The following is an 11274-nucleotide window of genomic DNA, read 5'->3' as shown; positions in this document are numbered from 1 at the left end:
TGGCGTTTCTCAACTTCCTCTTTGCCTTCGAGCTAAAGAGCAGAGAGAACATACATCAATCCCCTTTGAGAATTATCAAAGGAACCTAAATACAAGTCTTGTCAGACATACAAGCTCATGTAGGTTTACTTGAGAATCAGGACAAACTACAATGTCCTTACCATTATACTAATGCGAAGGACTGCCCCGATCCAATATCAGTAAGATGAGGACTCAATTCCTTGGACAAACATGAAGAGACGAACCGAGCGAAGTTTGCAAACAACCTCAGAGAAAGAAAAAGAAACGCCATAAACGATCATATATACATCAAAAACAGCCGGGTCAGTGATCAAAATCAGTCGTTGTACTGCTTGGCTTCGAGTATACCCCCAGGATATTTGATACCTTGACCCTCTTCGACCTACTCAGAATCATCCCAGACATTCCAACTTAAATCTTTCACAAGGAAGTTCATCTTTACAATCGTACAGTACTGAATGAGCCAATGTCGCTGTTCAGACTGGCCCCAGGTATCCCAAAAAGGTTCCAGTCTGTTATTCAGCGCTTTAGTTTTGGCTGAAGTGAGGGAGCGCAGTTGACCCATTCGCTGAGCTCTTGCACGGCTTGGCTCCTTCTGATCTTCCAACCTTTGGTGCATGTCACGATACTTCTTGATAATCAACCAATACAAACCCTTGATCATAGAAACATCCCAGTAGAACTGCGGGTCCACATGACGCAAAAGCTTCTTGAAAATGATGTCGCAATGTGGCCGTAGGTTGTGAGCTGCTACTTGTAACGCATAAGCAGCTGCGCTCTCCTCGGGCTCGGTGTCTTGGGAATTTCGGACCCGACCCGCCATCGGATCAGAGTGTTGGCAAAACCAATCAATACCAGCCGGCTCGGCTCCTCTTGCGCCAGCTACCAAAGCAGTCTCACCGGAGTCTCGGTCGAAGTCGGTCCGGCAGCCTGGCTGGGTAAACGAGTGGCCCAAGAGCCAGTCAAGGATTCGTGGACCTTCGGGATTCTCGATTGCTCGGTGCCAGATGGTTCGGGAGGTGGGGTTGAGTTCGATGGGATTGATTCCAACACCATCATATCGAATCGATTTTGGGTCGAGTTTGTCATTGTCGGGGTCGAAGTCTTCGCCTCGGATGATCGGATCACCGTACTCTGCATCGCGGTTCCATTCCTCGCCGGACTCGTACCCGGGGTCATCCTCGTTGGGCAGATACGTTGGGAGTGTATTTCTGGGGAGCTCGGTGATATTGAACCCTTTCGACAGGAGCAGTTCGGCCATTTCGGCAGTGATGAAGCTGCACAGCTCAAGCTTGAGGCCATCATCGTTCCACACAGATAGAGGGTAACCGGTATCCTCTAGAAGCTCAACGACTCCCCTAAAGACATCATTGTCGTGCATCAAAGCGACATGGTGGGGAATAGACATGCCATCGATAGACGTGGGAAAGTGCCGAGGATCCAGGCCTCCTTTCAGCAAGATAGCGACAATGAAGAGTACGCTTTCGGGATCTCCGCCCTCAATAGCTGCATGGAGGAAACTCCTGCCGTTTTGGTCGTAGTTCCTGAAATCGACCAACCCGAGATTGCCGAGAAGTGAGAGGCAGCTTGTACATTGGCATTCTTTCACGAATTCATACGCATAGTTAAACCCAGCACCACCTCGGCTAGCCCTGTAAGCCGCAATCTCATCTCTGCATTGGTACGCGGGTTTGAAGCTGTAGTAGTTCATCCATGGCTTGAAAACCTGTTCAAGTGTGCTCAGAGCCGGTTCCGATCTCAACCATGTTTCCACCTGATCCCGGTGCATTGGCGATGCTTCAGCAAATTCGTGCAGAGCATGAAGGTCCTCGGGGGTCGGAAGCTTTGTATCAACATGCAGCAGCATAGGCAGAACCAGACCCAGCAAATTCTCAGGCATGGTCGTAAGATCCATGGAATAGGCTATGTCCCGCAAGAAATTGTAGCTAACGTCATCCGTATCATTTGAGCTGAGACTTGACAGGAGATCGATTGGAGCAGTCCCAGAGCCGGCGAAATCGTCCTCGTTGTCTCGGAATTCGCGCATTCGTCGAGCCACCATATTGGCAAGTACGAGTGATGTGGCGGAATGCTCATCAGATACAAATTGAATCATTCCACCAACATCGCATGCAAGGTCGTCGTCGATTTCAAACGATTGTAGAGACAACATCGTGAATGGTTGCCAGATAATCTTCAAGGCAAGGTGTGGACATAAATGACTTGCCTCGATATCCTAAATAGGCAGACGGGAAAGTCTCAAAATTATATTTCACATCGAGTCCCCGGCTTCGGACTCAAAAGGAAGCCAGCACTGCTTTTGCCTAATAATAGATCCATCTCAAAGAACTCTGAAGGCAATGGTAACGGTTCTCAGGGTTTTCCTGATGGCGGCTCGAATCCCCTCAAAGAAAGTGAGAATAAAGGAGTGAGATTGAAAGATGTCCGGTGCTGAACGTGGAAACTTAGGCCCTCAAGCATAGTTGGCTCGTCTGAACAAAGAAGGGACTTCAAGATTCTGCTAAACCGTCCTTTGATGGATTCTTTGAATCGTGCTTTTCGTTGTAGTTATGGTTTTTCAAATGTTCCTACCAACGCAATGGCCAGCTAATACGGCAAACTATGGAGACACCGAGAGTTTAGTTATGAATCAGAATGAGTTGTATGCAGCGAATACCCAAAAAGGCGGCGATGTCCACCGTGAATCGTGAAATATACAAAAAGGCCAATGTAATGTTATCGTACAAGGCAGATCGTAGCAAAAAAAAAGAAAACAAGAAATGTCGTCACAGACGAGAGGATATCTAGCCAAAAGCAGCAAAAGAAAATGAATCAAAATGGGTATGGTCTACCGGCAGTCGAAAACACCCAAAAAAATGCTTTATAGCTTCATGCCAAACATGCCGTGGACACGCAAACTCTGGCGCATACTCAGATCAAGCATAATCTCCTCACTGCCACCGGGAATGGCATAGGCACGCACATCACGGTACAGTCTCTCGATCTTACCGCCCTGGCCGCCGCGACTGTAACTCAAACCACCGAAGATCTGACTAGCCTCGCGAGCGCAGAACTCAAAGCATTGCGTAGACTGCGCCTTCAATCCAGCGATGGCACCGCCGAGCTTCAGCATAGCCTCGGTATCCTCCATGGACTGGCACTGGAAGATGATGTTCTCGAGCCAGTTGTAGGTGGCCTCGATCTGGCGTGCCATATGGGCGAGTTTCATGCGAATAACAGGGTGGTCAATGAGACGCTTGCCGAAGGTCTTGCGCTTGTGCGCGTATTTCATAGACTCCTCGTAGCAGACACGCGAGAAGCGCACGCACTGAATCACGATGCCGATGCGCTCGTGGTTGAAGTTGGTCATGATAACCTTGAAGCCCTGGTTTTCCTTGCCGATCAGGTTCTCCACAGGCACCTTGACATCCTCAAAGGTGACGTAGGTCGTGCCGCTGGACCACACACCCTGGCAGTCCATGCGGCGGGTGCTGACGCCGCCGGCTTCGCGCTCGATGAGCAGCACGCTGAGACCGTTCATGCCGTCCTTGCCGGTGCGCACAGCGGTCGTGAAGTAATCGGAGTAAATACCGTTGGTGATCCACTTCTTCTCGCCATTGACGATGTAATGCTTGCCGTCCTCGGTGAGCTTAGCCTCACAACCCAAGTTTGCGACGTCACTACCCGCATCGGGCTCGGTAATGGCGAGGCAGATACGCTTGTCGCCGGCCAAGATACCCGGCAGGATTCGGTCGACCAGCGGCTTCTTGCCGAACTTGACCAATGGCGGACAACCAATTCCGTAGCCACCAATCAAGCTCCACACCAGACCACCGCTGCCGGCACGCGACAGCTCGTCGGTCAGCAACATCTCGTGGAACAAATCCCATCGGTCTGGTGACACAGACTTCACGCGGTGCGGGGTGTGCTTCTCGGGGAAGTGGACACCCAGCAGTCCGGCTAGGTAGCCTCGCTCTCCCATCTGTTTGTAAATGTGAGCGGGCACTTCCTTGGCCTCGTCCCATTCGGTCACATATGGCTCGATCTCGGACTCGACCCATTGGCGAACCTCGTCTCGCAGTGCGGCGTGGGATTCATTAAAGTAGGGGGATGCATACTATGAGCGACATATAGATTAGCTTCTGTGCAACCATAAATTCCGCAGATCTGTGGCAGATAACAAAAGCAAAAGCTTATCAAAACTTACACCTTGGTACCATGAGGGATCGGCGAAGGGGATCAACTCTCCATAAGGGTCTTGGGGCGCTCCGGTGGCAGGCGGTGTCACGGAAGACGAAGACGCGGTGGACTTCGGCTCGGGGGCAGCCGTTTTCGGGGCTGGCGCTGGGGCAGGTCGCGCCGGTGCCGCCTTCTTCGTATCCAACGAACCGATCTGCAGCTGACCCTTGTACTTCTTCAAAATGCCCTCGTTGTGGTACTTCCAGAACTGTTTTGAAGCGTCCTTTCCGGCAACTCGCTGGAGAACTAGACACAATCTGTTAATATGGATTTATCGAGCGTAACGGATGCTCTCGGGTCAACGTACTCTTCTTTCCACCTGTTCAAAAAAAGTGTTAACATGTGATTCCCATGCTTATCTGCACGCGTGACTTGACTTACCAGGGTGCTCATCTTGGAACTTGGAAACATCGTAGACATCTTCGTCAATGATGATCCAGGGACTGTCACCCTTGCTATGGGAGGCGACGTCCTCTTTGCTAAATGTCTTTGCCATGGTGGCGATGGGTGAGAAGGCTGAGGGATGACGGGGAAAAGGCGTACAACAAAATTTATATTGAGGTCAAGGAATAGTTGGGAGAAAGAAGAAAATTTCAAGTCCGGGGAAGCTGGGGAATATATGTATGGGGCAAGAAACAATTTCCGCTAAGTTCGGGCGATATTCCAAGTCTGGACATGAAGATGCACCAAAAGGGGCCTCGGAGCATGATACCAGTTCACATGCTCCCACAGAAGGCAGACCTTGGGACCTTACGTTGTAGCAGTCATTGGTTGTTGATCATTTCGGTCATCGCCGTTGACAGACAGTTTATTGGCTCGTGCTGCGTCATAATGGAAATGCCGAGGCATAACAGCCCTCCAGGGCTGCCCTGCCCAGTGTCCAGGTGCAGTGGATTGCTGAGTCAGCAACGGCGTCGGCCCCGTGGCATGTGAACATGTGAAGATGAGTATCGGCCGGTTTGCAATTGGATTATTCCATGTCGCTATGATTCTATATATCTCGATACAGCTATATATACTCAATGTAACACTTATATATACAATAATAGGTACTTTGTACAATTAAGTCTGGTTCGTGGTTTCGTACTGGATATGTACCTCTGGCATGTGCAAGTTCTACTCCCGAAACCCTTGTAAGCCGGCCTAACCGGTATGTTCAAATCATGGCGACCCTGCTGTGGTCCTTCTGATCGAGTGTATAGAGTACGACAAGAATGTAGGGGGAATTTAAAAGTAACATAGGAATTTCCATATCAATCACAGGTGACGGAAAGCTATACTAGCCCTCCAAATAGATCACGTCGGCGTAGACAGCCTGATTAGTCTAGTAATACATCCAGCATCAAGATTCTATGCCGCAACAACACTCTACTGCTCTTCACCATCTGACTCGTACGAGAACTCGTCGGGGACAGGTGCGTCCTCCACGCCTTCTTCGTCCTCATCCACAGCCGTCAGAACACCGGCACCAGCCGCAGCACCTGAGGTAGCAGCGGATAGAGCAGCCCGAGCATCGGCCCGTTGAGGAGTCTGCAAAGCAGCGGTTCCGATGGCAGCCTGCAGGCGGTCTTGGAGGGTCTCGGTCGCAGGAGGTGCTTGGCGAGCCTCTTTGCTAGCCTTCAATTCGATTACCTCGCGAGGCTCGTCGGGCTGCTTGTCCAGAACAACGACAACACCGCCAGTGGGCTGCAATTTTGTTAGCATTGAATTCATGGGACGAACAGAAATGAACATACCCTCTTAACCGGCTCGTACCGGGGGTCGGGGAAAGTGAGGAACTTGAGCTGGGCTGGAAGTACCCTTGACAGGTTGTCCAGCTCGTACCCGACCTTCTCACGCTCTGCTTTCTTCTTCTGTACCTCTGCAGAACCCTTCTCTGTCTCCTTGCCTTCTTCTCCCTCCTCCTTAGGAGCTTCATCTGTCTCCATTACGTCCAGCTGATCAGCAGCCTTGGGTGTGGTAGGCGCTTGGTCAATATCCATGCTCTCACGGCGTGCTTGCTTCTCCCGACGCTGCGCGCGACGCTTTGCCTGGGCAGTGGTAGAAAGAACAGCAGTCTTCACCTTCTCTGGGGCCTCCTCGGCCTTCACTTGTTGTTCAGGGGGGTAGTCAAAGAGACTAGGGCGGGTGTTGCTGTGGAACTTGAAGTGTGGGACTTCGAGCTTCTGGTCGACACCGATCACGGATGTTGGGGTGAAGCTGAGTGACAAGAAGTGTGTGAGAGGGAACCAGTACCAGTACTGTACGAAGACCGCAACACCAACGATACCGGGCATGTTGAGGTTACCCGTCTGCGTCTGCAAGCTGATAGTGCAGTTCCGGCCACCAGCATCAATGATACCGAGAGCAATGGCACAACCGAACTTAGCCATAGCGTCCTCGTGACGGTCACCAAGCATCTTCATCATGGCCTTGCGCAGGCTGGTAACACGGGGGTTCATGGCCTCGTTCTGCTGGACGAGAACCATGGCAAGAGAGATCAAAGCACCCTGACGAACAAAGTCGGTGGAGTCCTTAAGCATAGGCTCGAGGAGGTCGATGGCTTCGTCCAAGCCGGTACCGGCGCAGGAGATACCGAGCGCCATGGCGGCACCGTATCGGACGTGAGGGTTGTATGATTCGGAAAGCAGCTCGACCATGCGAGGAACACTCTGGTGCTTGCGGAACAAGATGAATCCCAAGCTGAGCACTGCAACTCGGCGAACATCGTCGTTCACATCACTGACAGCGACGTGCAGGAGCTTGCGGACTGCCTTGTTGCTGCCGGTGCCACAGTAAGCCAGGGCAATGGTCATAATACCACCGTAGCGCAGAGTTGGGTCGGGGTCACCGAGAAGACCGTTGATGAGCTCGTCGGCACCTTCCTGGCGTCCGAACATGATCAAAGCCATACCCATGGCCAGACCACGAACAATCTTTTCGTGCTGCGTGTCGTGTGCGTACTGGATCATATCCTCGAGAGCCTTCATATTGCCGGTGCCAAGCATGATGAGACCCATGGCGAGACCGACGGCCTCACCATTCAGAGCAGAATCAGTGTAAAGGACACTCCGCAGGTCTTCGTAAATTCCTTCGTCACCTGTCGCCATGCCTGCAACACCGAGACCAAGGGCACCACCATGCTGAACAACCTCCTCCGTAGCCTTCTTGAAGTGGTCGCGAATGATGTCGACCGCCATGCCACCGTGGTTCGCGTAGATGAGACCGAAGGCGTAAAGAGAACCACCCTGGCTGTATACAGATCCTGAGCCTCCAACTCCGGCGATGTGTTCGCGGGGCAAGTAAGGCTGCAGAAGCTTTTGACCCTGGCTGAGGTTGCCGCGGTGGATACAGCCCAACGCAGCAGTGGCTGTGAACTTGGACCAATTCACGGCTTTGCCGAGCCACTCTAGGTTGTCACGGAAGAACTTGTCGTGAGTGGTTCCCGCATGCATGAACGCGTTTGAAAGTGTCACAGCAGTGTGGAAAATAGAATTGCGAGCCTCAAGGCTGTCACGAACCTTGTTCAGAATTGCGATGTCGGCCTTGTTGTTCCGGTATAAGAATTCCAGATTCAGCTGGATGGTCTTGATTCCATCGAGAATTAGGAGAATGTTCTTGAATGCAGTCACCGCATCCTCTGGTAGATCTGAACGCTTACCCGAGGGCCGGGAGGAGCTTCCCTGGTCTTCGAGTAATGCGTCAGACTCTCTTGGCTCGATGTTCTCGTCATTGTTCTCTTTCTCCGTTTCGTCTTCGGGAACAAGCTCAGCAATCTCTTGTCGAACCTTCTGGAGGAACTCTTGGGTGCTATTGTCGTAAAGGTCGAAGGAAATTTGATAGGCAACGGCGAGGGATCGCGCATCTCCCTTCTCAACCAGCTGACGAAGAATAGCGGAGGCCATCGAGTGTTCATTAAGATAGACAACGCACTTGGCGATCGAGAAGAAGTCGGGTGCCGGAATTTCATTAAGAAGTTCCAAAATTAGTTTAAGGATCTAGAGAGTTAAGCCATGGTTAGCCGACTCGGGCGAATTGTGTAGGAATATTTGGAAACACGAACCTCGCTGCGGAAGGCTCGTTCTTGGACAATGCCCATGCAGATATCCAAAACATATTCCATGAGCTCCTCGCTGCCACGGGAGTCGCCCTCCTCCTGCTTCTCGTCGCTACTGGCGCGGAGGATGGCCATACGGAGCACATCCAGACTCTTTGCCTCGATGGCGATTCCAATGACTTGACGGTATCGCTTTTGTCGGAAGCATGCTTCAAACAGTCGCTCAATGACAGCCTGCAATTGACCCTGGACACCGCGCTTCAAGACAAGAGAGTTCTCATGGTGCTGAACGGTAGTGTCATCGCCACCAGGGTGTGCGGAGTCCACGCCGGGAACCTCCGCGCGAGAAAGCAACGATTTCGAGGGCAGAGCGGATTTGGAGAAAGGTGTGATAGGAGAAGTGAGGCTGGCGGATGTGCTGCTTGCACCGTCGCCCGATGCTGGGAATGCAGTGTTCAAATTCGCTGGTTGGTCACCCGCAGTAGGCCGTTGGGCGGCAGATAGAGAGACGAAGGTATCGACGCATTTCGCTACATGAAGAAACACGTTAGTATCAGTACCAGACGGCCAATTCTGCGGATCTTCTTCAACATACCGATAATGGTCTCCTCATACTCGCCGCCGTTTTCCAACTTGAACAGCTTCCCAGCGCCTAGAGCAAGAACCATGCTCTCGTTATATTCCTGCAGGTGATAATATACCTTTGATGCGACTAGTGCCGCAAGGCCGCGTTCCGGAAATGATTCATCTTCGTAGAGAGCCTCACTAGGTGGATAGTCAGCAGAGGCCTAGAAGCCGGTCGGACTCGGGGGAAATGACGCAACAATCGAGATGAAGCTCATTCTCACAAGTCTAGCTAAAAGGAACTCACATTTCAGGAACAGCGTTTACAACCTCTGTCCAGAGATGATCGATCTGAGAATCTAATGTTTTCAAAGCAAAGACCTTGAGCTCTGGGTCAGGCTCGGAGAGGAAGCCAACCAAACCGGCGGCCGATATGAGTCCGACCATCTTTATTGAGAAACGATTCGCGTCACGATTCGCTGGACGGAATTTAAGAAATGATAAGTGTTTTGTTGCTGTTGTGATGAAGCAACGTCAATCGGGAGAGAGCTTGAAACAGCGAATCAGCCCCAGCGCAGAACAAGGTGTCAAGGGAGGATGAGTCACCCCGAATGATGACAATATGGCAAGAAAGACAAAAGTTGATTAAATGAAAGAGACGAAATGGATGAAGTGCACGTACAAATGGAAGCTGGGAGCAGTTGTCAGAAGCTTTGCTGGCGCGAGAGCAACGTCAACGCCTGAGCGGAGCTGACTGTACATGAAAGATCACGTGGATGGCGCCCGGTCAGCTGCGAGCGGCCCCAGTCCGCGGTAAACAGGTCACCGTCACTTGGCGAATGCTCCTTCTTTCTGATCGCGTGATGATTTCAAGAGCTTAATCTTGGACTGAAAATACTAAATAGTCTTCCCACCCAGGACTGCCGCGACGAAGCTTCAACCCTTCCTCTGGTTGGAACTGGCCATCCACGCTTCCTTTCTCTATCATGTCGACGCTTCTTCAACAATCCTTTCGTGGTAAGAGGCTGCCACCAGTACCGGCTGGAGCTCCTGTGTACCACCATGACCCTCTTTTATATGTCGAGCGTCAGACAAAACATATACAGCGCAATCTCCAAGTCCTGATCGATGCTCAAAGCGAAGGCCTTCTCTCTGTTCTCGCCGCGCCTCAAGCAGATGATATCTCAACCGGGACTTTGACTCCATCATTGTCATCCAATGCAAGTCAATCACAGTCCCTTTCCACGGTGCCCACTAGGCAGCCCGCGCCCAAGAAAATTGGGCTTCGGGCTGCCCGAGAGGGCATATTTCAATCAATATATGATCTACTGAAGTTACGAGAAGAAGAACGAGAGATACTCGTATCTCAGACCAACGAAAGGGACAATGCGCTGCATGATATCCAAAGCTTCCTCTCGAGAAGAAATGGCCTAGAAGACGCTATTGCTACTATACATGGAGATGAGGAGAGCCGACGTTCAAAGAAACTAGAAGAAGAGGCTCAGAACCTCGAGACTGACATCCATGAATTGGAGACCAGGCTGTATGAGATGAAAGCTAAACATCGGCATCTTGTGAAGGAGATATCAGACGTTAACAACTCGGTCGATGCCAAACTTTCATCTTATACTGAATCTTTGTCTTTACTCGACTCCGACATCCGAAACTACCTCCGTGACCCTCCAATCCAACCGTTACCGCAAATCTCAGGCGAATCCTCCTTTCACTCTTTGAACCCCAAACGTCGCACACTCGACATGGCCCAGGAGCATTGGAACACCGAACAAGTCAGTCTGCGCAGTAGGCAACAGAAAGTGGATGCGGAAATACTGGCACTGGAAGAAGGAGGCGGAGTATGGAAACAAGCGGTGTCCGATGTCACCGGCTTTGAGAAGCGCTTACAAGCCAATATGCGGCATTATGTTGAGATGACCACATCAACGACCGAGTCAGAAGGATCCACACCAGCAGGTTACAAAGACGGACTTGTGAAGAGTATTTTGGATGACATGGAGAGAATTACTCACCGGATCGAATCACATCTGGAGCTCGCCGAAAATAAAGACTGGAAGCTATTAGTTTGCTGCATTGCAGCTGAGCTAGAGGCCTTGCGGGAAGCAAGGGGCTTGCTTCTTCCTGCCTTCGGTCTGCCGGTGCATGAGGAGGATGCACCCTTGGATTCTACTTCTCCCAAAGAGTCTCCTCCGATAGAACAAGGCTTGAAGGAGGGACATGAGGACACTCATGCGGGTCAGCTGGAAAATGACGACCCAGAACCTCCAGCCGATCTGCTCAAGGATGCAGATCCCCATAATTCTGATGCCAGATCGGAAGAAGATGATGAGCCAGATCCGTCATGGCTGACCTGATCAGGCCTTTAATATATAATACATGTTTTTGGATGAATAATAATC

The 11274-nt window shown here is 51.2% G+C and overlaps 4 protein-coding genes across 4 annotated transcripts; 1 reads left to right on the top strand and 3 right to left on the bottom strand.

Moving 5' to 3' along the window:
* Positions 1-403: 403 nt before the first annotated feature.
* On the bottom strand, positions 404-2194 carry N7519_000646 (uncharacterized protein; the record flags this gene model as incomplete). The annotated part of the gene is made up of 1 exon (XM_057287424.1): positions 404-2194. One exon carries the CDS (start codon positions 2192-2194, stop codon positions 404-406), a length of 1791 nt encoding a protein of 596 aa, XP_057153507.1.
* Positions 2195-2902: 708 nt separating this feature from the next.
* Positions 2903-4756, bottom strand: N7519_000645 (putative acyl-CoA dehydrogenase; the record flags this gene model as incomplete). The annotated part of the gene is made up of 4 exons (XM_057287423.1): positions 2903-4138; positions 4229-4506; positions 4568-4579; positions 4642-4756. 4 exons carry the CDS (start codon positions 4754-4756, stop codon positions 2903-2905), a joined length of 1641 nt encoding a protein of 546 aa, XP_057153506.1.
* Positions 4757-5628: 872 nt separating this feature from the next.
* On the bottom strand, positions 5629-9355 carry N7519_000644 (proteasome regulatory particle base subunit RPN2; the record flags this gene model as incomplete). Its single annotated transcript, XM_057287422.1, has 5 exons — positions 9168-9355; positions 8892-9061; positions 8303-8826; positions 5997-8237; positions 5629-5946 (listed from the first exon to the last, which is right to left on the bottom strand). Exons 1-5 carry the CDS (start codon positions 9305-9307, stop codon positions 5629-5631), a joined length of 3393 nt encoding a protein of 1130 aa, XP_057153505.1. The 5' UTR covers positions 9308-9355.
* Positions 9356-9846: 491 nt separating this feature from the next.
* On the top strand, positions 9847-11229 carry N7519_000643 (uncharacterized protein; the record flags this gene model as incomplete). Its single annotated transcript, XM_057287421.1, has 1 exon — positions 9847-11229. The coding sequence occupies one exon, from the start codon at positions 9847-9849 to the stop codon at positions 11227-11229; it is 1383 nt and encodes a 460-aa protein (XP_057153504.1).
* Positions 11230-11274: the final 45 nt, after the last annotated feature.

Source organism: Penicillium mononematosum, assembly GCF_028829835.1.
Source record: "Penicillium mononematosum strain IBT 11891 chromosome Unknown utg000001l:1.0-4488741.0:1.0-4491989.0, whole genome shotgun sequence".
Taxonomy (NCBI): Eukaryota; Fungi; Ascomycota; class Eurotiomycetes; order Eurotiales; family Aspergillaceae; genus Penicillium; species Penicillium mononematosum.
Note: the sequence above shows the minus strand (reverse complement) of the source record. Positions and strands in the feature narration are given on the sequence as shown.